This window comes from Alligator mississippiensis, chromosome 8, assembly GCF_030867095.1.
Source record: "Alligator mississippiensis isolate rAllMis1 chromosome 8, rAllMis1, whole genome shotgun sequence".
NCBI lineage: Eukaryota > Metazoa > Chordata > Crocodylia > Alligatoridae > Alligator > Alligator mississippiensis.
Genome location: NC_081831.1, coordinates 32,394,390 through 32,420,999, shown reverse-complemented (window position 1 = coordinate 32,420,999; position 26,610 = coordinate 32,394,390). Strand labels below are relative to the sequence as shown.

The window sequence follows — 26,610 nt, the reverse complement described above, 5'->3', positions numbered from 1 at the left end:
CGCAGTACTTCATCTGGATGGAGGATGGGAGTCACCTCCAAGGAGGATTATTCTGCACTGGTCCGGTCCTGTAGGGAGCAGACCAGGAAAGCCAAGGCTGCAACTGAACTCCAGCTAGCTTTGAGCATCAAGGACAATAAAAAGTCCTTTTTCAGATATGTGGGGAGCCGGAGGAAAAGCAGGGGCAACGTTGGACCCCTGCTGAACCAGATGGGGCAACTGACAACTGACGCCCAGGAAAAAGCCAACCTATTAAATAGGTACTTTGCGTCGGTCTTTCATCAGCCTCATGGGACGCCTGTGCCTGCTACAGGGCCGGGAAGTCCGGGTGAGGGTGATCCCCTGCCCTCCATTAATGCTGCCTTTGTGAAGGAACATCTTGAGAAGCTGGATACCTTCAAGTCAGCCGGCCCTGACAATCTTCACCCCAGGGTACTCAAGGAGCTGGCAAGCATCATAGCCCAGCCTCTAGCGCGGATCTTTGAAAACTCTTGGCGCTCTGGTGTAGTGCCCGAAGACTGGAAGAAGGCCAACGTGGTGCCTATCTTCAAGAAAGGGAGGAAAGTGGATCCGGCTAACTATAGGCCCATCAGCCTGACTTCTATCCCGGGGAAGATCTTAGAAAAGTTTATTAAGGAGGCCATCCTTAATGGACTGGCCGACGCCAACATCTTAAGGGATAGCCAGCACGGGTTTGTTGCGGGTAGGTCTTGCTTGACCAATCTCATTTCCTTCTACGACCAGGTGACCTATCACCTGGACAAGGGAGATGAGATTGATGTCATATATCTTGACTTCAAAAAAGCCTTCGATCTGGTGTCCCATGATCGTCTCTTGGAGAAACAGGCCAATTGTCGCCTTGGGTCCCCCACGATCCACTGGCTGGAAAATTGGCTCCGGGGTCAGACCCAGAGGGTAGTAATTGATGGAAGTCACTCATCGTGGTGTCCTGTGACCAGTGGGGTCCCCCAGGGCTCTGTCCTTGGACCCATACTGTTCAACATCTTCATTAACGATGTGGACACTGGAGTCAGAAGCGGACTGGCCAAGTTCGCCGATGACACCAAACTTTGGGGCAAAGCATCCACGCCAGAAGACAGGCAGGTGATCCAGGCTGACCTGGACAGGCTCAGCAAGTGGGCGGATGAGAATCTGATGGTGTCCAACGCCGATAAATGCAAGGTTCTCCACCTTGGGAAAAAAACCCCGCAGCATCTTTATAGGCTCGGCAGTGCTATGTTGGTTAGCACTATGGAAGAAAGAGACTTGGGGGTCATCACTGACCACAAGATGAACATGAGCCTGCAATGCGATGCTGCGGCTAGTAAAGCAACCAAAACGCTGGCTTGCATCCATAGATGCTTCTCAAGCAAATCCCGGGACGTCATTCTCCCCCTGTACTCGGCCTTAGTGAGGCCGCAGCTGGAGTACTGCATCCAGTTTTGGGCTCCGCAATTCAAAAAGGATGTGGAGAAGCTTGAGAGAGTCCAGAGAAGAGCCACGCGCATGATCAGGGGTCAGGGAAGCAGACCCTACGATGACAGGCTGAGAGCCCTGGGGCTCTTTAGCCTGGAAAAGCGCAGGCTCAGGGGTGATCTGATGGCCACCTACAAGTTTATCAGGGGTGATCACCAGTATCTAGGGGAACGTTTGTTCACCAGAGCGCCCCAAGGGATGACGAGGACGAATGGTCACAAACTACTACAAGATCGTTTCAGGCTGGACATAAGGAAGAATTTCTTTACTGTCCGAGCCCCCAAGGTCTGGAACAGCCTGCCGCCGGAGGTTGTTCAAGCGCCTTCATTGAACACCTTCAAGATGAAACTGGATGCTTATCTTGCTGGGATCCTATGACCCCAGCTGACGTCCTGCCCTTTGGGCGGGGGGCTGGACTCGATGATCTTCCGAGGTCCCTTCCAGCCCTAATGTCTATGAAATCTATGAAATCTATGAAATCTGTGGCCTCACCAAGGTCTAGTACAATGGGAGAATGACATCCTGGGATTTTCTGGAGAAGCATCTGTGGATGCAAGCCAGGGTTTTGCTTGTTTTACTATCCACAGCATCACAACAAAGGCTCATGTTCATCTTATGGTCAATGTCTACATCATTAATGAAGATGTTAAATAGTATAGGCCCTAGGACAGAGCCTTGAGGGACCCCACTGGTCACAGCGCACCACAACGATTGACTTCCATCAACCACCACCCTCTGGGTTCTACTGTGGAGCCAATACCAGATGGCCTTCAGTGTAGAGAAGTGTAAGGTGCTGCACCTCGGTAGGAAAAACCCTCAACATACTTACAAGCTCAGCAGTGCTATGCTTGCTAGCACCACAACTGAAAGAGACTTGGGAGTCCTGATTGACCACAAGATGAATATGAGTCACCAATGCGATGCTGTAGCTGGCAAAGCAAACCGATTTCTGGCATGCATCTACTGATGCATCTCAAGCAAAACCAGGGATGTCATCATCCTGCTTTACTCAGCCTTCGAGTACTGCATCCAGTTTTAGGGCTCCCACTTCAAGAGGGATGTAGAAAAGCTTGAGAGAGTCCAGAGGAGAGCCACTCATATGATTCAAGGCCTGGAGGGCAGGCCATGTAAGTAAAGGCTGAGGGATCTGGGACTCTTCAGTCTGGAAAAGAGAAGGTTCAGGGGGGGACTTGGTAGCAGTGTACAATTACATAAGAGAGGTATACTGGGAGAACAGCTGTTCACCAGAGCTCCCCAAGTGATAACAAAGTCTAACGGCCATAAACTCCAGGAAGGCTGATTTAGACTAGACATAAGAAAGAAGTTATTTATGGTGCATGTGTCCAGGGTCTGGAACAGACTTCCCCCAGAGGTGGTGCAAGCACCTACTCTGGACTCTTTCAAAAAACATCTGGATATTTTTCTTGCTGGGATCCCGTGATCCCAGGTGATTTCCTGTTGGGCGGGGGGGGAGAGGGGGCAGACACAATAATCTTATGAGGTCCCTTCTAGCCCCTAATGTCTATGAAATCTATGAACTCTATATGTCCTACCCATGGTGTACAGGTCCATGCAAACACTTTAAAGAAAGGTGGCAAGACACCAAGTCGGCCATGAATGGAAGAGCAAGAAGAAATCTGGAAGAAAGATGAAACACTCTTTTGGCGAAAAAAAATAGATAGATATTTTTAGTTCACTGAAGGTCTGAAGAATTCACCAAATCTAAATTAGATCTGTTTTAAATAACTCCCAGCATTGAGAAAATCTGTACAATGAGGGCCCTGGTTCTTAGCTATTAAAGAGGCCACCCCTAAACCTTGACTTGATTACTGGAAATGGCAGAGATTATAGGATTTAAACAAAACATTGGGGTTTGGGGGTTTTTTTTTGTTTGTTTGTTTGTTTGCAGGATTATAAAATGAGGTGGAAACAACCTTGCTGTAGGGGTATCTGTGGGCCTGGTGAATTATTTGTTGGTTTCTAGTTTTATCCAGTTGAATGTCACTCATAACATAGGTCAGGTGACTCTTGCCCTTACTGGGCCTTCATCAAAATTGGTGCTCAACTACAGTGATGACAGCCTTGCCACTCAGTTTTCCACTGGCCTGTATTACAAAGACACCCCTGGGGAACATGAAACACTCCTGTTGGATGGTAGCAATCATGGCTGCTTACAGACCTAAAAAAGTAATAACATTACTTTAAACTCAGTGTGCCCCCAGGCTGAGCCCAGTGAATGCCAAAGAGGCATTGTATTAGTCAGATATGGCTCTCCTAACGTCTGTATAGACTGGATGCTTTAGCAGGGCTTTTCTGGAGCTTTTATCTGCTAGCTTTTATCTACTGTCATTCAGTGGTAGAATCCTTGTCTGCCACATAGGAAACCTGGGTTCAATTCCCAGACATTTCTACAAGTACAGCCATGGAGGCACCAAATGGATTTAGTCTGACTTTTGGATTCTATCTCAGTGCCCTCAAGGGGGGAGGGGATGGGAGGTATGGGCAGCCTCCACTTCTCCAAAACTCCTGCCTAGGCATATGAGTTGAAAGTCTGGGTGCCCTCTCATGCATGCACCATGATCCAGAAGGATCAATGGTTGCCAAACAATCTAACAGATGATTGAATCAGCTTTAGATAAAAGCCCTGCTGAAGCACCCAATCTGTACAGAGGCTGCAGAGCCAGGTCAACCTAACATGCTGACACTTCCCTTAAAGCTCATTTAATTTTTTTCCCCCACATCTGCCAGGAGCCCATGAGTTTAGGAGGGTTTTGGAGGAGGGCAAACCTGACAGCCCAGAGCAGGGCCATTTCTACAGATAACTGTTTTTTTCAAGAAAAACTTTTGTTGAATGCTTTGGACGTGAAAATTAAACTGACATGCAATAAAGAAATCTTCTATTTAATGAGCACCCCTGTACCTGGCCAATATTAACTAAAAATTACTGTATTTACTGAATCCAAGATGATTTTGAATTTAAGATGACTCCTCAATAATTAAATTCTAACCATGGACAATTTAAATTCTAACCCATGAACAATCCCTTGCTTGTATACCCTGCATCTATACCTGCAGTGCCTGTACCCACTGAGGCTTTCCTCCCCTTGCCATTTGCCTTCCTATTTCCTGCCCCTCCCACTTGCTCCCGTTTCTGCCTGCTCCTCTCCAGCTTGGCTCTCCCTGCCACTTGCCCCCTATCTGCCCCCTGATGGTGCCTGTGTGGCCCTGCACCTTGCCCCCTCCCACCTGGCCCCTATTCCAACTGCCCTCATATACCAGTTGCCCCATCCCACCAGCTCTTCATCCCACCTGCATCCCCTGGTACCCGTCTCCCTTTCTCCTCCTTTCACTTGCCCTCTGTGGTTGCTGCCCCAGATGCCTGCCATTCCCCCTGGTGCTTGCTCCTTCTGACACCTGTCCTCCCAACTGCTTCCCTCCCTGCCTGCCTACCCCTCCTGGTGCCTTCCCCTTGCACCTGCCCCTGCACTTGGGTCCTCCTGCCTCCTGCCCCCCAAGCCACTATCTGACATCCCCACCACTGCTATTCTTCCCATCTCAGCTCTGGTTTTGGTTGGGGCCCAACAGTTCCTGCCCCGACTTCTGCCTCCTGCCTGGCCCCCGATTCTGCTTCCCTGCTCTGCCTCAGCCCTGTGCCATCTCCCCACTACCTCTGATTACCCCTCTTTCTGTGCCTCCTCCAACCACCACCACCATCTTCCTTCCTGTCAGCTCTTGCTCTGGCCTGAAACATGGAGAACATGCTGCCTCCTGTCCTGGCCCAGCCATGCAGCAGTTGTTATAGTGGCAGAAACTTGAGCCACACCTGCTGCTGCTGTCCCTGCCACTTTGTGGCCGAGCGGGCACTAGGGGCAACGTGTGCTCTGGGCTGGAGTAGGCTCCAACTATAGCCAGAACTGTAACAGGAAAGAAAGTGCTGGTTGCAGCTGGGAAGGCACAGACCGCAACAGGAGAATGAGAAGTGTGGTGGGGGTGAAGGGCAAGTGAGGCAGGAGGAAACAGAGGCTGTAGGGGCAGGAAGCGGCGGGGGGGGGGGCAGCAGCTGCAGCTCTGACCAATCCTGGGCTTGGACTGCAGCTGCTGATCTGTCCCGCTGCTCCCACACACACACACACCACTTGTACTCAAATCTAAGATAAAGGGGTTTTTTCTCTATGTTGAATAGAATAAAAGCATCATCTTGGATTTGAGTAAATATGATATATCTGACCTGTTTTTTGGGAAGTGCAGGTAGCCCCTGGTGCTGGTATTTGCCTGGGTTATACAGAGACCTTGTTTATAACCACTGCTAAATACCCCATAGACTGAGTGGGCATAAAAGTGTTTTGTGTTTGTAATCAGGTTAGCAATCAAGAGAATCTAGTTTTGGGACAGCTACCCAAAATCATAAGCATGTTTGTGGAAAATGATGCCACAGTAGTATCTGTGGATGACACAATGGGAGTCTTGTAGCTGTCTTGTTTAAAATGCACTGCCCCACTCACTCCTTCCCTGAGTACTGGATTGCAGTAACAGAATTGTCACTTGCAAATCAGAGCTCTATTCAGTACTGGTGAGGCCACACCTAGAGTCCAGTTTTGGGCCCCAGAGTTCAATTAGATTTCATAGATCATAGATTTCATAGACATTAGGGCTGGAAGGGACCTCGGAAGATCATCAAGTCCAGCCCCCTGCCCAAAGGGCAGGAAGTCAGCTGGGGTCATAGGATCCCAGCAAGATAAGCATCCAGTTTGCTCTTGAAGGTGTTCAATGTAGGCGCTTGAGCCACCTCTGACGGCAGGCTGTTCCAGACCTTGGGGACTCGGACAGTAAAGAAATTCTTCCTTATGTCCAGCCTGAAACGGTCTTGTAGTAGTTTATGACCGTTCGACCAAGTCGTTATCCCTTGGGGCGCTCTGGTGAACAAACGTTCCCCCAGATACTGGTGGTCACCCCTGATAAACTTATAGGTGGCCATCAGATCACCCCTGAGCCTGCGCTTTTCCAGGCTAAAGAGCCCCAGGGCTCTCAGCCTGTCATCGTAGGGTCTGCTTCCCTGACCTCTGATCATGCGCGTGGCTCTTCTCTGGACTCTCTCAAGCTTGTCCACATCCTTTTTGAATTGTGGAGCCCAAAACTGGATGCAGTACTCCAGCTGAGGCCTCACCAAGGCCGAGTACAAGGGGAGAATGACGTCCCGGGATTTGCTTGAGAAGCATCTATGGATGCAAGCCAGCGTTTTGGTCGCTTTACTAGCTGCAGCATCGCATTGCAGGCTCATGTTCATCTTGTGGTCAATGATGACCCCCAAGTCTCTTTCTTCCATAGTGCAAGCCAACATAGCACTGCGGAGCCTATAAGGATGCTGCAGGTTTTTCTTCCCAAGGTGGAGAACCTTGCATTTATCGGTTTTGAACACCATCAGAGTCTCATCCGCCTACTTGCTGAGCATGTCCAGGTCAGCCTGGATCACCCGCCTGTCTTCTGGTGTGGATGCTTTGCCCCAAAGTTTGGTGTCATTGGCAAACTTGGCCAGTCCGCTTCTGACTCCAGTGTCCACATCATTAATGAAGATGTTGAACAGTATGGGTCCAAGGACAGAGCCTTGGGGGACCCCACTGGTCACAGAACACCATGATGAGTGACTTCCATCAATTACTACCCTCTGGGTCTGACCACGGAGCCAATTTTCCAGCCAGTGGATCGTGGTGGACCCAAGGCGACAATTGGCCAGTTTCACCAAGAGGTGATCATGGGATACCAGATCGAAGGCTTTTTTGAAGTCAAGATATATGACATCAATCTCTTCTCCCGGGGAAGAAAAAAGGTTTTTCAGGAGAAAAAACTAGACATCTGTACCCTGTCAGGATCTTTGTTTCAAACTTACTTTTTGTAGCTTTTCTTCACTCTAAGGTCATTGATGTTTGAGCCAGCCATCCCTCCAAAGCCAAAACAAACCACCTCTGTTAAGATCAATTGTGTTAACTAATTTTGCTTGCCTCTGGATCCATTCAAGAAGATCTGAATTAATTTTTGGTAGATTTTCAGTTTGCCAGAAGGTTCCTATTTCCATCTTGTGTTTACACACATTATTGCCTTTTCCCTTTTTAAGACACTGTGGGCATTTGTACACATGCATGCGCTGTAGCGCTAGCTGCTTTTAAAGGCACCTGGTGCTGCGGCGCATGCATTTGTATAAATGGCGAAATGCAAGACAGCACTAAGAAAATGGTGGCAGCACGCTTTTTAACTAAAACACATCAAAGCAAATTCAGGTAGCAAATTTAAGTGCAATTAGTTGCTGTGCAGTAACTTATCTGTAGACACAATCTGGCAGCAAATTTGCTGCTGGGTATTGTTTAAATGTGTGTTACTGCACAGTAACTAACTGTGCTTAAATTTGCTACCTGCATTTGCAGGTATCACATTTAATTATGATTAGCCATTTTTACTGTGCAGTAAGGGTGTGTACATGTAAATGCTTACCATACTGTGCAGTAAATTAGGCAAACACACAGTAATGCACCAGTAATGCATGTAAAGCACCCACTGTGCAATGGAATACAGTGGATATTTTGTATCGGGGTACCCAAACTTTCGGGCCCATGGGACGGATGAGTATTGCATGGCAGTTTTCAGAGCAAAGGCCACAGATCCAATATGGCACCCTGTAACAGGAGGGCAGCCTGGGTCACCATGCTCTCCCCTGCCGCCTCCTTTACCATGCCAAGCTGCCCACTTGCACCCTCCAATTCTCGTCTGCCATGACTTTGATTTTATATATTGTTATAGGGAGGCTGCCTTCTGTCTTCTTGGCCATGGTTCTCCTATCCATGGTTCTCCTATCTCAGGTGTTCTGTACACCCCAGCTTTATGGGCCATGCGTGGCTCCTACCACCCCTGTACCACGCCCCAAGCCTTGCAGGTGTAACAGATGTTCTTCTGTCTCTCTCTGTGTCTCCACGCCCTCTCTGGCGTTTGGGCTCTCCACAGCCCTGTCTCTCTCCGTGCCCTCTCTCAGGGCCTCCTCTGTAATGCCGCCCTCTCTCAGGGGCCTTCTCTGTAATGCCACCCTCTCTCAGGGGCTCACCGCACCCGCACTGGGGCTTCTCAGCAGTGCCCCCTCTCCGGGGTTCCTCAGTAATGCCGCCCCTCTTCAGTGTTCACCAGGCCTGCACTGGGGATCTCAGCAGTGCCCCCTCTCCAGGGTTCCTCAGTAATGCTGCTGCTCTCCGGGGTTCACCATGCCTGCACTGGGGCTTCTCAGCAGTGTCCCCTCTCTGGGGTACCTCAGTAATGCCGCCCCTCTCCGGGGCTCACCGCGCCCTCACTGGGGCTTCTCAGCCAGCAGTGACCCCTCTCCGGGGCTTCTCCACAATGCTGCCCCCTTCTCTGGGCCTTCTTCACACAATGCTGCGCCCTCACTGGTGCTGGGGTCTCCACTCTACTGTGGGTCCCCTATGAGGCCTCCTCCATCTGCTGATAGCCTCACCCAAACCACCAGTAATAAACAGCAAACACAAACACAAGCCCCTTGGCTATAACATACACAGAAGCCGCCCAGCTATAATCACGCTCAAGTCTACCGGGGATTCTTCATCCCGCCGGAGTGGCAGATGCTGCTCCTGCATTCAGGCTTCTCTTCTCTTACATAGCAGAGAGCTCCTTCCTCCTTGGCTGCTGGTAGGGAACTCTCTCTGGCCTCAGGCCCCAGGGTTTATAAGGGCCAGGCCCTGCCCCTTACAGTCAGCTGACTGCTGGCAGGTATGATTGCTTGTTAGCTTGGTTGCCCAAGCAACCAACAGCTGGGCTCCTTATTCACTCACTGCTAGGGTCCCTTCCCTAGCAGTTTTCCCTTCTTAGGAGCAGGACACCTAAGTGCTCTGCAACACACCCCAACCCTGGCCCCAATCCCCTCCCACATGTTTTCCACGCCCTAGGCCCCAGGACTGACCCTGAACACACTGGCCAGATCCTGCATGGTGAAACCATTATTTGCCACTGATCTCCCAATGTACAGGCCCTTGGGGAGTACTGTGGGCCAGATCATGTGACTCCATAGCCCCAGGCTGGAGGTTGAGCACCTCTGTTTTAGACAAAACCACACAGGCTGCTTCTGGATGCAAGTGCAAGAAATAAGATTTTTATTAGGAAATTTACACAAGTATGAAATGCTTTCCTTTACTGAAATAATTTCTGTACTATATATTTAATTTCAATTATATTAAAAACCTTGGGAATAACCACTTCTTTTAATATTTCTAAAGATTAATGGGGTATCAGTGAGGACTTTTACAGTATATTAAAACAACTGATTTTCACAATAAGTGTCAGGTTCCTCAGCATTAGCACTTTCCTTCATATCTCACTGAAATGTTTATTTGAAGAAAACAACAATGTGGAAAGAATCACACAGATTATTCCAAGCTACAGGCTTAATTCAAGGCTTGTTAAGGCCAATAGAGTGGGACCCACTGACTTCAGCTGACTTAGGAGAAGGACATAAACAAAGAAAAATGTAGGTTTCATCAAATTTAAACCTACCTAGAACTTCAAGAAAAGTAAATCAGTTTAGGGCTATTGAAATACCATATTTACTTGAATACAAGAAGAGGTTTTTTCCCCATAATTGGCACAAGAAAAAAGCCTGTTGTATTACAATCATATACAAGAAAGTCACACTAAATACATTGGGTATTGTTAAACTACTGCCAAAAGCAGTATGTGCTCAGCAATGGAAAACAACTATGATATTGACTAAATGCAACCAACACTAAGTGTGACTATGAAATGCATAGGCTATAGTGGATAAGCAGGCTGATGGCAACCATGGGCATGTCCAGACATGCATGGACATTTGGTTCCCTGGGGACAAGTAGTGGCGGTACACCTTGCACCGTTGCTACTTGTCCCTAAGGAAAGCCCATGCCACGTGTGCTTTGGTACGTGGCAAGTTACCCCGGTGGGGGGAGTGGGCAGTAGGGGAGGCTGGAGCCAGCACTGTGCTGGCCCCAGCAGCCTTACCTAGGGTCCTGAGGGCCTCATGGAGCTGCAGGTGCAGCAATCCTGCCAGGCAGAGCCTGGCCCATAGCTGCAGCATGGCTCCAGGCGGCCTGGCTCTACTTTCCAGCAGTGCACGCTACCTGAGAATGTGCTCATGTGCTGCTCCATTTCCCCTCCCTCCCACCCCCCGCATTTTTTTATACCTAAATCCAGGGGTCAAGAAAACCACAGAAAACAAAACAACAGAGTAGTACCCACTCGGGCAGTGTGCCCTTGCAGTGTGGAGATTGCTGGACTGTGCAGCATGTGGCACTGCAAACATGTTTGTGGCACCACATACCGCACGACCATGCTCCTCTGGACAGGCCCCATGTGCATGCATCTGAGACCTCCTAAAAAAAATTGTGGGTGCTCTCTCCACAGGGAACTAGTACAACCCCTGGAATCCCTGCAATATCAAAATAACATTAGAAGGGTCAGAACCAACCCTGATACCCTTCCCTTGGTGCTAAAAGGCTAAGCTAAACCTACCACAAGGCTAGGTTAGGGCAGCTGACCTGAACAAGACTTATACCCATTACACATAGTCCTGTGGCAAACATGATGAAACAGGCCCCAAACAGTTCAGCCAGAATCCCTCTGTCACCCCTCTCTCAACCTGGAACATATGATTAGTGTGCCCCACTCTCCATGAGGTGGAGCCAGACCATGCTGCCCTTTGCCTTATTTGCATGTACATTTTTGGAGGATCCTAAGACTTGTGACAAGGATATCCAGTTCTGTTCATGAGTGGGGGCTAATTAGCACATGGATCCTTTGTTGGGGGGTATCCTGTAGTACAGAAACATGCTGAACAGTGCTGCGCTGTGGGGTCACAGTAGCTTGTAATGCTATTAAATCTGGAGGAGCCCAGCCCAATGAAATACATGGTAAGTTATGACTCTTTGGCTCTGGGCAGATATCATGCATAGTTTGCACTCCATACTAGTAAGTGCTAAAATGCTGTTCCAAAATGTGTTTATGGCATGCTCGTGTTAAAATGTACAGCAGTTTAAAAAAAAAAAAAAGTAATATGCATCGATTCTGGATGAATTAAATATATAGGCATTATATGCAAGTTACTATAGCCATGTTTGTTTTCAAGGTTATTGTTTTCCAATTCGCTTTGTGCTTTTATATGTTCAGGGAGAGCAAAGTCTGACAGTAACAAGAAAAAGGAGGGGCTATCAGGGGGAAAAGCTGGGGAGAAGCAAAGAGCAAAGGAGCTGTCTGATCCTCCAGAATTATTTTTTCCTGCTGTAATAGTTGAAAGAGGACAAATTCAAGGCAAACCTCCAATAATAAGATTATATATCTAGAAAATTATAACAAAATTATACATTTCCCATATATAGAAACTAATTATGGGGTGGGGGGTCATTTTATAATCAGAGTCATCTTCTATTCAAGTAAATACAGTAAAAAGCAATTCTCTAATTTACAGTAGCAGAGAATCCATCCTACACTATTTCTTTAGTGTTTCTTGCTATACCTGACATCTTTTTAAGAATGAGTTTGAGAAATTACAATACTTATTAGTCTAAACATAATTATTTCATCTTTCATATATTCCTTTAAAAATTCAAATAAGAAATGGTTAACAGTTTCCCATGAATGCATCCTGCCTTGAAGCAACTAAACTTGCAGTAGCAATGCTACGCCAGCAAGGACCCACTTGGAAGGGTTTTCTTTAGTTTTAAGGTTAAAAGTCCACACGTAAGTTGGCCCCCTTTGACGGGTTTTGTACACAGGACATGGATACACACTGCGAGTGTCCTGTTTATCAGCAGGTATGGCTCTGATGAAAATAACAGGCACAGCTGGGGTGAGTTCTTTCAGCCTGGCATCTGTGATTATCCCAGTCTGTAGAGGAAAGAACATTTTTTTTAGTTGCTACCAACCAAGCTCTTCAACACCAGCTGTCAACTGTGACCCTAATATGCATTATCATCAATAGCCCCCAGCAACTTCCACAACCTGTTTCCTGCCATGTGTTTCTTCTTGTCTCTGTCCTTTAACAACTGCCACTGCTTGTGCCCCTGGCTGAATAAAATTGTGTTATATAAAAGGAAAATATAAAATTTTTCTTCCTGTGGATAACTGTAACCTCCCCTTCCCCCATTCCTACACAAGTCACTTTTCCCAGAATAAAATGTATAAAAATTGGCTTTGTTAGGTTAAGTAACAAAACAAACAAACAAACAACCCCCCCCCCCCAAGATTTGTCTAGGAACAAATAAATAAATGTCCTGTTTCTTTTGGAGACTCCTGTTTGGTTCTCAGTCTGGATCCATGTAACATACTGCAGTGAAGACACCATCCATTGCCCCCCACTCCCCCGGAGAAAAGAAGAAATTGTCTCATTTTTCTTGCTGTACACTGTGTATATCAAACTCCTGATGTACTTTGACTAGAAAATCTTCTGGTAATAATGTGAAGGGACAGTCCTACTGGTGCTGGGCATGTACATTTCAGAGGAAAAAAGTACATATGATTTTGAATAGGTGCAATTATCTTCCTTCAGGTATTAAACTGCATGTGGTAGAGGTGAGTATTTTGAGATAAGAGTAGTCAGTGTCAAATATATCAGAAACTTTGCTGTTATGTAAATTATTGATGGAGAAAGAGTGCAGTTATATACTAACATTGTCTTTGATTAATGCTGCAGTCTTCAAACCTACTCTTGCCCAAGACTTCACAGGAAAATAATTGAGGATTAATGGCTAATCCTGAAATTCCCACTCAGTTTTTATACAATCTTCATACAAAAAGAACACCCCCTAATTCATGTTTGACTGAGAAAGAACTGAGTAGGGTTCAAGACTAGGATGTAGGTTGTAACCATGTGCTTTTATTATTTGTGTTGAAATGCACTAAAAATTAACCATGTCAACACTTCAACTACATCTTTGATAACCACTGTATCACTCTTGAAGGTTTATGTCAATCTGCTCTCCATGCCTAGTAGGATGAGGAATTTAGGAGTAATGAAGCAGAGATCCTGGGGGATGCCAAAGCCTTTCCTTTTCCCCTGTATCAACAACTTCTGCTGCTAGTTCAATCAGTAAGTGAACTCACATACAGCATTTATGCCCCAAACATGTGGCAGCATGCCATTGAAATGTGATCAACTGGGCATCTCAATCAGCAGCTGGCCTCAAACTGATTGGGGTGGACAAAATACGTCTCACAGGCCAATTCCAGCTCACCAACTAATTGGATCTGGCCTGAGGGTGGCCACCCACCAATTGACTGTATCTGACCCACAGTGCTCTGCAGGGGGCCAAGCCCCACCCCCTTGCACCCAGGGCAGCCTGTACTATGTGCCTGCCTGCCCCAGCCCTGGCCAGCATTCATAGCTTTCCAGTGGGACTGATTCTGGTGTGGCTGCACCTGCCTGAGTACTGCTTGGTTCCCTCTGACTCCAGTGGCTCTTCCTCCTTCTCCACCAGACACCAAACTTTGGGGAAGAGTGTCCACACTTGAGGACAGGCTGGTGATCCAGGCCGTCCTCAATATGCTTGCAAGGTGGGCAGATAAAAACCTTACGGCATTCAATACAGAAAAATGAAACATGCTCCACCTTGGGAACAAAAACCCGCATCACACTTATAGGCTTGGCAGTGCTACACTTGCTAGCACCATGGCTGAGGGAGACTTGGTGGTCATGATTGACCACAAGATGAATATTAGCCACCAATGCAATACTGCAGCTGGCAAAGTGAACAAAACTCTGGTTTGCATCTACTGATGCATCACAAGCAAGACCCAGGATGTCATTTTCCTGCTGTACTTGGCCTTGGTGAGGCTGCAGCTGGAGTACTGCATTCAATTCTGGGCTCCACAATTCAGGAATGATGGGTAGAAGCTTGAAAGAGATCAGAGGAGAGCCACACACATGATCAGAGGGCAAGAGATCAGGCTTTATGAAGGGAGGCTGCGAGCTAGGGGACGCTTCAGCCTGGAGAAGGTCAGGCTCAGGGTTAACTTGGTGGCAGCCTATAAGTACATAAGGGGTGTGCATCAGGATCTGGGGGAACACCTCTTCATTAGAACACCCCAGGGGATGACAAGGTTCAACGGTCACAAACTCCTGCAAGACCATTTCAGGCTGGACATAAGGAAAAACTTCTTTGCTGTCCGAGCCCCCAAGGCCTGGAACATACTCACCCCAGAGGTGGTGTAAGCACCTACTCTGGAAACTTTCAAGAACCATTTGGATGCTCGGAGCCAGAGCTGTGCTCCAAGCAGTTCCACCAGCCCTGTGGAGCTCAGCCCAGTGGCGGGAGGGCCAGTGGCAGAGCCACTCAGAGAGCAGGCCTGGCAAGCACAGCCCGGTGGCGAGAGGCTCCGCAGCCCCACAGAGTGGTGGCAGGAGGCGGCAGAGAGCCACTGGCCAGAGTTGTGCTCATAGCCAGGCTGTGCTTGGAGTGGCTCCGACACTGGCTTTCTGCTGCCTTCCACCACCAGGCTCAGCTCCATGGAGATGTGGAATCTCCCACCGCTGGGCTGTGCTCGCCAGGGCTGTGCTCGGAGCTGCTCTGCCACTGGCTCTTCTGCCACCTCCCACTGCCAGGATCAGTTCCATGGGTCTGGTGGAGCCGCTCAGAGAACAGCCCTGGCTCTCTGCTGCCTCCTGCCACTGGGTTGCACTCTGACCAGCTCCACTGGCCCCACAAAGCTGAGCCTGGTGGCAGGAAGCAGAGGAGAGCCACTGGCCAGGGTGGTGCTCCAAGTGGCTCTGCCACTGGCTCTCTGCTGCCTCCCACCACCAGGCTCAGCTCTGTGGGACTGCAGATCTTCCAGCCACCAGGCTGTGCTTGCCAGGGCTGTGCTCCGAGCGGCTCCACCAGCCCCACGCAGTTCAGCCTGGTGATGGGAGATGGCAGAAGAGCCAGTGGTGGAGCTGCTCAGACCACAGCCCTGGCAAGCACAGCCTAGAGGTGAGAGGCTCCACAGTGCCGCACAGCTGAGCTTGGTGGTGGGAGGCGGCAGACAAGCACTGGCCAGGGTTGCACCCGGAGCCAGGGCTGTGCTTGGAGCGGCTCTGCTACTGGCTCTCTGCTGCCCCCTGCTGCCAGGCTCAGCTCTGTGAGGCTGTGGAGCCTCCTGCCATCAGGCTGTGCTCACCAGGGCTGCGGTCGGAGCCAGGGCTGCGCTGGAAGTGGCTCCACCACTGGGTCTCCCACCACCGGGCTGAGCTCTGTGGGCTGGCAGATCTCTTGCCTTGCAAGGCTTCTTTGTTGACCTGTCATATAAAGGGAAATAATCCTGCTGCGCCCACTAAGGATATTCAGCATATGAAGTATTTATCCAGAGCAGGACATGAGTAATACCTGCTCACAGCATCCTTAGTATTGACATTGTCAGTGTTCTTAGTAACCACTAATAAAGTCACAGTGCATCTCTGCAGCAGAACATAAGATCATAATTTAGGAAAAGCACTAAGTCCAAGGATGATGATCTCATTTTGAACATTCCCTAATTACCCATTCTGTGATTTTTTTTTAAAGAGAAAAGGTTTATTATCTTAAAACCAATAAGAATAGAAGCAGGCAAAGAAGGAAGGGCTGCCCAACTTCTTAGTTGCCAGGGGCCACACATGCCATGGGCCATACCAGCAAGGGTCACATGACATGGAGGCCACACTAACATGAGCCATGGGCTCCCTGGGTGCTGTCCAGTTACACTGAGCACATGGAGACTCCCCACCCCTGCAGCACCAGGCATGTGGCAAGTGGGTGTTTCCCCTACACTGCATTGGCCATGGATGCACTCCCTAGTCCCCACTGCACTGTGCAGATGCCTCTGCTCCACCTTCAGCTCCCTATTCCTGGGTTCCTCCCCTGCACTGCATTGCACTGCACTGCACTATACTGCATGGCATGGCACCAGTGCCCAACAGTATGGGCTTCTCTGACATTGTGGATGTGCCATGCTGCTCCATCCCATCCCCTGGGGCAGAGTGGAAAGCAGAAGCCAGAGGGAGAGGGAGCCTGAAGCCTCTGGCTGCTTCTGCTGCAGTCAAAGTGATGGGTGGTGGGGTGTGGGGGCTGAGTGGGAGCCCTGGGGCTGCAAACTAACCCACTGTGGGTCACATGAAGCCTGTGGGCTGCTAGTTGGACAGCCTTGCTCTAGGAAGCAGGAAAAGAAAAACAAGGAGGAGGAAGCCGGAGAATCAGTGAGATAACTGGAATACATCACCAGGGGAGAACCTGAGGAAATCAAGTGGCTATATGAGCATGCACGTGAGGTTTGTGACACCCCAAAACACATGGTACAAATATATGCTCCTGCTAAATGCAGACCCCTGCACATGCGAGCTCCTGAGGATGCACCCCATGGCTCTGAAAGCAGGAGTGAATGGGACAGGGGCCCAAATAGTGTTTTCTTCTACCCTTTCAGTCAAGGGTAAAGGACTGGGAATGAGCAGGTGCATCCTAGAGTTCAACACATGGCTACATAGATGGTGTTACCAGCAGGGCTTTGACTTCATTGAACATGGGGCGGTGTTCCAAGATGAAGGAGTAGTGGGAAGATAAGTGGTCCACCTGATGAAAAGAGTGAAGAATGTCTTCTTTTAACCTAGTGAGGAAGGCTTTAAGTCAGGTTCACCAGGAGATTAAGATAAAAGCCAAGAAGTAAGTAAAGAGCCAGGGGGACTTGAAGAAAAACCTAGTGTGAGGAAGCAATAGCTAAACCCTTAACAGTGCTTTCAGAGAGAAATTAAGAGAGTCATTTAGTTACCTGAAATGTTTAAATATTAATTTAAGAAAAATGAGGAACAAGAAGGATGAATTGTAAATCTTAGTGTGATCATAGAATTATCATGTAATTGAGATAATGGAGATGTGGTGGGATAGTTCCTATGACAGGAGTACTGTCGCAGAAGGGTATAATGTGTTCAGGAAGGAGAGGCAGGGTAAAAAAGGAGGAGCTGTTGTCCTATATATAAGGAATGTGTACATATGGTGTAGTATGAAGTAGAAGCCAGATCTGCTGGAGGGGAGAACAGCAGGGGGGATGCCATAGTTGGCCACCAAGCCAGGAGGAAGGGGTATACAAGACTTTCTTTAAAAAACAAACTGGTGTTTCCAAATTGCAGCGGCTGTTTCTCATGGGAGCATTTAATTACTGTGTCATCTGCTGGGAAGAAAACACAGCAGTGCACAGGCAACCCAGCAAGCTCTTAGACTGGGTTACAAATACCTTTTTGGTACAGGTGGTGGAAAGGCCAACCATGGGTGGAGAAAGCTCTTCTACACTTGTTACTCACAAACAAGGGTGGGGAATGATTTATGAATGTGTAGGCAGAGGGTAACTTGGGTGACAGTGGGCACAACTACACATGCCTATTAACATGTATCTGCATGTGTGCCCTGACCTCACCACATTGAGCTGGGTCCCAGCAGACCCGGGTAGCAGGAAGTCTGGGGTGGGGGTTCATTCCACCACCCCAGGGATGCTCTGATCAGGCTCAGTGTGCTGTGGACAGGTTGGCTGGGGCACAAGAATGCTTCAGTGTGGGGCTAGCTGGTAGGCAGCCCCTGCACTGAAGCACCCTCGAGCCCCAGCCAGCTGGGTTGGTGTCTACATGTGTGCTGGTGTGCATGAAAAATCTCTGGAGTAGGGTAATACTTATATTTACAAGTGCTATCCTGCTGCAGAATTTATTAGTTTTGTGTGCCCACACATGTGTAGACACTGGGTGCATCACCATAGTGACCAGCTATGGCAACATAGCATCAGTGGGCACAAAACGTGATGCCAACACTACTGCACAGTAACAATGACATAGCTATGTCATAGCTTGTTGCTATGGTGATGTATCTAAAAATAACCGTGTGCCGCCAGGACTGCGCAATCATTTAGTATTTGCTAAAGCAAGTACTAAATGACTGCGCAGTACCAAATGTACAATCAGGGGCACGTGTAGATGTACCAACTGTAACATTTACTGCACAGTTAGTTAGGCAATGGCACAGTAAATGTCTCATGTAGACATACCCAGTGACCATGAAATGAGTGATTTCAAGATCCTAAGGGATGAAAGGAAAGAGAGCAGAAGAATAAAGACAATGTACTTCAAAAGAGCAGATTACAACAAAGTCAGGGAACAGGTGGGCAGGATTCCCTGGGAGGAAAGTCTGAGAGGAAAAGGAGTCCAACAATTCTGACTGTACTTTAAGGAGGCCTTGCTAAAGGCACAGAAGTAAGCTAACCCAGTGCAAAGAAAGAATGGGAAGTGCAGCAGGAGACCAGGCTGGCTATACAGCAGTCTCTTAAATAATCTGAAACTCAGGAAGGAATTCTACAAAAAGTGGAAACTTGGTCATATTACTACAGAAGAGTGTAACATTCATACATCTAGCTAACCCACTCTAAAAATAACACCAGTACCCTATTGCTTCCAGAACACCAGTAACTCATTAGCTGTATTACTCAAATTGCTTCCACAATTTCTACTAACCCCTTTTTGGTAGAATCTTAACAAACAAGCTCCATAACACCATAAACCCCCTGCCTCCATAATCCCAGCTAATCATTGCCCCCATTACCTAGTTAACCTCACTTCTCTTTAATTCAGCTCACCCACTGCTATAATACCCCAGGTAACACTTTGCCTACATAATAACAGCTAACTACTTCCTCCACAACTCCAGATCACTCCCACTGGACTCTGCCTTCCTGACCCCAGCTAACTCTCAACTGCAAAGTCCCAGTTAACCTTTCCCTTCATAAATTCAGATAGGCTCCTCCCCAAAAGCCTAACTAACCCCCTTCAACTCCAAAATCCCAGGGAACCCCCTGCTTTGATAATCCCAACCCACTAGTTACCAGCATGTGAGTTGATGTATCCCCACCATACTCCCAGTTAGCCCTTCTACTTATATGACTCAGATGACCACCTTTGTCTATAAACCCAGCTAAATCCACTTCTTCCATATACTCACTCAAACCATCAAATGGGAACAGTATCTGTGACAACACAGGTGTGATCATATGTACTCCAGAGACAGCACATCTACAGAAGATGTCTACTGTGGAGCTGCCTATTTATCTCAGCAGTAAACATCTCATCATCTACATGGGCACCCCTATTAGGGCACATAAAAGTAATAAACTCAGGAGCAAGCTAGTACTTGTAAATACAAGTACTGACCTTCTCTGGAGGTTCTTTTTGCACAGCAGCACATATATAGATGCTGCCTGGTTGGCTGGGGCACAAGCGTGCTTCAGTGTAGGGGCTCCCTGCCAGCTACCCCTGCACTGAAGCACCCTTGTGCCCTAGCCATCCCATCCGCAGCACATTGAGCTCAGTCAGAACAGCCCTGGGCTGCTGCTAGCCAAGGCTGCTTTGACCAGGTTCAATGTGCTGCGAGTGAATAAACTCTGGAGAAATATACTCCAGAGTTTTTTGCTCCCACATACACATTCAAACACTGCACCCAGGTATAACAGCTAAGAATTGCCTGTGTGATAAAGGTGCTTGCTGAACGTTTTGTGAGGATTAGACCAAATGTTTTTGTTGTTCGTTTATGTAGTAGAGCTGCATGTTGCTGCTAAGAGTTTAATTAAAGTAAAAGATTAGTGAGGCCTTTTATGTAGTGAGGCCTTGTAAAATTAGTGAGGCCTTGTACGTAGTGAGGCCTAGTAAATTTAGCAAGGCCTTGGAGAAGCAGTAGTAGGCCTTGTGGCGTAGTCAAAATTAACCTTATCAAAAGAATGCAAAGGCTTGTATTGCTATTGGTCAGTCCTAAGGAAAGTTTGTAGGAGGAAAATCTAAATGGCTGTAAGTTATCATCGTAGCTCAGAAGTTATAAATTGGCTAGCACATCTGGAAATCATTAGAAGGGAGATGCAGCATTGTGAGAGAAGCTACTGATTTAAAATTAGCTGCTGACCTAGATTCGGTGGTCCAGTCGATCTCAAGGATCCCAAAGATTGAATACCAACGTCCTTCCCGGTACCCCTCAGACAGCACTGATCAGGGATGCCTGACTTTGCTGAGCTTTATAGAAGAGGAACTTGCCATACTTCAGGCATCAGAGGGGACTGCCAATAAGTTGCCGATGCACATTGTTATCATCTGTCATTGTTGTCTTGTCACTATGCACAGTTGTATTTTTGTTAAATCAATAAACCATTCTTACCTTTTTACCCCCAACCACTCTCTCAATCCCAAACCCTCTGCAAGCAGCTAAAGCACCAGGAGCAAAAAACTCCACAGCAATAACCTCTAGAGTTTATTTGTATGCATTAATTGCACATGTAGACTCACCCACAGTGCAAGACAACAGTGTCACTGTAGTCTCTGATGCCCACTGGAGACCAGCACAGGTTGGGTAGCTACAGAACCAATTCCTTCCTGTTTCCCTCTCTCTCCCTGGCCTCTCAGAATTTTATGTAGATTGTAGTTTCTAAATGACACAATGGAAAAGCAGAGACTCAACTAAGCACATCTCCTGATCTTTCTTTTGCTAACACCCCTGTTTCTTGGACTCTTCACCCTCACTTGCAAGTACAATTGAACATCCTGGCCCATCTCAGGTTTAAAGCAGGATTCCTTCCCATAAGGAGAGACAGCAGCCTCATATAGGCACATGCAGAAGCAGGAGTGTCTCACTGCTGCTCGGACCTTATCTGCTTTACCAGAGCAAATGGTTGGAAAGGCCATCCAATCCACCCCCTGTACAGATGCAGAATGTGCTATCCCTAAACCATTACAAACAAATGAAAATCTCTAATGAAGGAGATTCCACAACTTCCCTAGGTGGCTTGTTCCTTCTGTCCTTGCAGTTAGGAAGATTTTCCTGAGATAGAATTTAATTTTGCTTTGCAGCAGTTTAAACCCATTGCTTTATGTCCTGCATGGTCTGGCAAGGGAAAAAAGTTGTTTCCTCTCTTCTTTATAATTAACTTTTAAAATATTTGACAACTGTTAACCTGTCCTCCTTTAATGAAATGGAAACTTGGTCATATTCCAAGGGAAGAGTAGAAGAGTATTACACAGGCATGGAGGGAGAAAATCAGGGAAGCCAAGGCATGATTTGAGTTGCAACTGGCAAGTGACAAAAAAAAAGCAATAAAAAGGGTTTCTACAAGTCTGTCAAGAGTAAAAGGAGGATCAAAGAAACCATAAATCCCTTACAGAATGTAGAAGGTAATTTAGTCACAGCTGATGCAGACAGGGCTGCAGTATATAAATGCCTGTTTTACTTTGGGCTTCACAAATAAAGTCAGCTACCAGATGATGGGTGTAATTGTCAGCTCAGATAATGAAAGAGACAAACAGCCTACAGCTGTGGAAGAACAGGCTACGAATTATTTAGAGAAGCTAGATGCTTTCAAGCCAGCAGGGCTAGATAGGATGCACACAAAAGTATTGAAGGAATTGGCTGAGGTAATTGAAGAATAATTGGCTATCCTCTCTGAGAACTCGTGGAGATTGAGTGAGGTCTTAGATGACAGAAAAAGGGCAAGCATAATGCCCATGTTTAGGAAAGAAAATAAGGAGGATGCGTGGAATTAAAGACCAGTAAGTCTCACCTCAATACCTGGAAATAAACATAGAATCAGAAACTTAGGATTGGAAGGGACCTCAGGAGGCCATCTTGTCCAACTCCCTGCTCAAAGCAGGACCAACACCCAAGTAGATGGTTCCAGCTAGGGCTTTGTAAATCTGGGTCTTAAAAACCTCCAAGAATGGAGATTTCCCCACCTCTCTAGATAACCCATTTCAGTGCTTCACCACCCTTAGTGAGAAAGTTTTTTCCTTATATCCAACTTAAACCTCTCTTGTTGCAACTTGAGACTATTGCTCCTTGTTCTGACATCTGCCACCATAGAGAACAGTCTAGCTCCATTCTCTTTGGAACCACCCTTCAGGTAGTTAAAAGCTGCTATGAAATCTCTCCTCAGTCTTCTCTTCTGCAGACTAAAAAAGCTCAGTTCCCTCACCTCTCCTCAGAAGTCACGTGCCCCAGCCCCCTCACCATTTTCACTGCCCTCTGCTGGACTCTTCCTAACTTGTCCACATCCTTTTCATAGTGGGTGGCCCAAAACTGGACACACTACTCCAGATCTGGCCTCACCAATGCAGAATAGAAGGGAAGAATTACTTCCTTTGATCTGCTGGCAAAGCTCCTATTAATGCAGCCCAGTGTGCTGTTATCCACCTTATATTTGTATCTACCTTACATTACTTTGGTCTAGTCTGTACAACCTTAGCCTATTTATGAGAATGTTTTGGGAGACAGGGTTCAAAGCTTGGCTTAAAATCAAGATATAGTGCATCCATTGCTTTCCTCCATCCACAGAGCCTATCACCTTATAAGAGAAGAAAATCAAGTTGGTCAAGCATGATGTGCTCTTAGTGGGTGCATCCTCATGAGCGGGAACATGCATTCCGCCATAGGCAAACAGCAGCAGCACAATATGTGCCCTCAGTTAGCTTGTGAGGCTGCATTCTGTCCCTGAACCTTAAAACAACCTAGAAATGAGTTACCATCTGCTTAAGTAACCTCTCTTCTTAATCTCCAACCTAAATTTCCTGTGCTGCAGTTTGAGACCCAACAGTCAAAAAGAATAGTCAGTCTCCATCCTCTTTATAACCACCATTCAGGTACTTGAGTACTTATCAAATCCCCTCCTCAGTCCTCTTCTACAGACTAAATAATCTCAGCTCTTTCAGCCTTTTGTCATAAATCTTGTTTCCCAGGCCTCTAATACTTTTTGCTGCATTATGCTGGTCTCTATCTAACCTGTCCACATCTCCCTTGAAGTATGGAACCCAAAACTGGACACAGATGAGACCTCACCAGCACTAAACAGAGCAGAAGGGTCACTTCCCTTGATTTGCAAGTGACACACCTATTAATATAACCTAGTATGCTGTTGGCTTTTTTTTGTTTTTGCACCAAGGGCACACTGTTAACTCTCATTCAGCTGATGGCCTATGGTAACCCCCTAGAGCTTTTCCTGCAGTACTACAGCCTAGCTAATTATTCTGTATCTGTGCATACACTTATTCCATCCCAAGTGCAGGGAAAGATCATGGAATAGGTAATCTATTTTGTAGAACTAGGTGATCAGGAACAGTCAGCATGGATTCAGTGGGCACATCCCGATGAGCAGGAGTGTGTAGTATGTGGTGCTGCAGACCCATCTGTGGCACAGCACACCACATGGGCCACATATGCAGGCATTCCCTGTGCTGCTAATTTTCAGCATGGGGTTGGGGGTTGACACCAGGAGATCCTGACGTAAAAAAAAAACAAATGTAAAAAAAGCATAGTGGTGCACATGGCAGCAGTGTGCGCTGCCCTAAACCGGAGCCTGGCTGGCCGGAGCCACCTCTAGCTGCCAGCCAGGCTCCCTGCTACCAGATCACTGTGGCTGCAGCCCTCAGAGGCCTCAAGGATCCCAAGTAAGTCTGCTGAAGCCAATCCAAGTGCTGCCCTCAGTCTCCCTTATCCCACCCAGGGCAATATACCATGCACCAGAGCTCATGTGCACAGGTGCTCCCTGGGGACAAGTAGCAGCAGCACATAATGTGCCTCTGCAGCAGAGGAAATTTAGGTTGGAGATTAAGAAGAGAGGTTACTTAAGCAGATGGTAACTCATTTCTAGGTTCAGAGGTTTTAAGGTTCAGGGACAGAATACAGCCTCACAAGCTAACTGAGGGCTTACTTCACCCATTAGAACAGGGGTGGGCAAAGTACATCTAGCCTGTCAAATTTCAAAATACCTCCAGCCCATGACAGGTCCTTCAGCCCCACCTAGTCCAGGTGCAGGGGGTAGCCCAGGTCATGGCACATGCAGCCAGGCCTGCTGCCCCTGGGCATGAAGATGCTGTCTGGAGCAGCCCACCCTATCCCTGCACGTGGCTCTTAAGCATGCTGGGAGCTACAGTCCTCAAGGCTGGGCATCAGGGTGGCAGGGTGGGGCCAGGGGTGGCATTGCAGCTGGATTCAGCTTCCTGGCAGTCCCCACCACCCAGAAGCAGATATGTGCCCCAGCACTACCACCAGATCCCAGCCCTGCTGCACAGGCATCCTCGGCCCATCCACCTCACACCCACCATGGGAGACACTAGATGGAGCATGAGGGCAGTGTCTCTATGGAGAGCAGCTGGGCCCCTGAAGAAGGTCATGCTTGAATTGGTGGATGGGATGTGGGCCTGGGCAGGTGGGGAGCAGTGTCCAGGAGTGGGATAGGTGGGCATGGGGCAGGGCCCAGGGCTGGGGCTGGGATTGCAGGGCAGTGACAGTGTGGGACTGGGGCCCAGGACAGAGCCACAATCCATTCCCCACTCATCATTGTGACAGGAGACAGTTCCCTGACCTGCGGTTCCCTGTGGAACTGGTGCTCATTTGTGCAGGGAGTGGATTGCAACTCTGCCCTGGGCCCTGGCCCCATGCTGTCACCACCCTGTGATCCTGGCCAACACCCCACCCATCCATTCATTCCTGAATGCTGCTCCTTGCCCATCCGTGACCCCATCCCATCTGCCTGGCTGAGTGTATCATGCCCGTAGGGGTCCCAAACCAATCTCCATGAAAACCCTGCCCTCCTGCCCCATTCAGCACCCCTGGTGGTGGGTGCAGGGCAGATGGGCCTGGAAAGGATAAACTGGAATCTCTCTAGGTCACCTGCCCTCACTGCTGCTGCTACTGCCATCACCCTGGGCAGTGTAAACAGCTGTAAGAGGGGCTGAAGCTGGGTTAGCATCATAGATTCATAGATGTTAGGGGCTGAAAGTGACCTTATAAGATCATTGGGTCCAGTCCCCCTGAATTTGGGCAGGAAAGGCTGCTGGGGTCAGATGACCCCAGCAAAGTGGGCACCAAGATGCTTTTTGAAGATCGCCAGGGTAGGTGACTGTACCACCTCTGGGGGAGTCTGTTCCAGACCCTTGGCACCCAAATTGTAAAGAAGTTTTTCCTTATGTCTAATTTGAAGCAATCTTCAATCAGTTTGTGCCCATTGTTTCTTGTCTTCCCCCAGGGTGCCTTGGTAAACAGATGCTCCCTCAGGCCCTGATGTATGCCCCTTATATACTTATAGGCTGCCGCCAAGTCCCCTCTAAGTCTTGTTTTTATTCCAGGCTGAACAGTCCCATGTTTTTCAACCTCTCCTCATATGACCTGCTCTCTAGACCTCTAATCATGTGCATGGCCTTCCTTTGGACTCTCTCAAGCTTCTCCACATCCTTCCTGAACTGCAGCGCCCAGAACTGGTTACAATACACCAGCTGTGGTCTCACCAAGGCCAAGTAGAGCTGGAGGATGACATCCTTAGTCTTGCTTGACATGCATTCATAAATGCATGCCAGCATTTGATTTGCTCTGCCAGCTACGGCATCGTATTGGTGGCTCATGTTCATTCTGTGTTCTATCACAAGCCCCAGGTCTCTTTCACTTGTGGTGTTGGCAAGCATAGCACTGCCAAGCCTTTAAGTGTGTTGCAGATTATTTCTCCCCAGATGGAGCACTTTACATTTCTCCGTGTTCAACACCATCAGGTTATGATCCACCCACCTTGCAAGCCTGTTCAGGTCAGCCTGTATCACTAGCCTCTCCCTAAGCGTGACCATACTTCCATATAATTTGGTGTCATTCACAAACTTTGCCAGTATGCTTTTAATACCTGAATCCAAATCATTGATGAACATGTTGAAAGGTACTGGTCTGAGTACTGAACCCTGAGGAACACTAGTGTTCATCTCCCACAATGTTGACTCAGTTATGTCTATTAATACTTTCTGGGTATTACCTCAGAGCCAGTTACCTAGCCACCAGACCATAAAGTAGTCGAGGCTGCATTTTCCCAATGTTACTATGAGGACATTGTGGGAAACTAAATCAAAGGCCTTTTTGAAGTCCAAGTATATGACATGAACCTCATTTCCCTTATCCAGGTGGTGAATTACCTGATCTTAGAAGGAAATGAGGTTGGTCAGGCATGACCTACCTGCAGTGAAGCCATGTTGGCTGTTCTTTAGAATACTGCATTCTGTTAGCCTATCAATAATAAATTCTTTGATATTTTTCCCATTATTTTACCAGGGATTGAGGTCATACTGATTGGTTT

The 26,610-nt window shown here is 47.8% G+C and overlaps 1 protein-coding gene across 2 annotated transcripts in view; it reads right to left on the bottom strand.

Moving 5' to 3' along the window:
• Positions 1-9,594: 9,594 nt before the first annotated feature.
• DNAH9 (dynein axonemal heavy chain 9) overlaps positions 9,595-26,610 on the bottom strand; it is a 515,733-nt gene continuing 498,717 nt past the window's right edge. For both annotated transcript variants that reach the window (XM_059732606.1, XM_059732607.1), the window contains one exon: positions 9,595-12,378. In XM_059732606.1, coding sequence (XP_059588589.1) covers positions 12,151-12,378 — 228 coding nt within the window. In that variant the 3' untranslated portion in view covers positions 9,595-12,150. The remainder of the gene's footprint in view (positions 12,379-26,610) is intronic.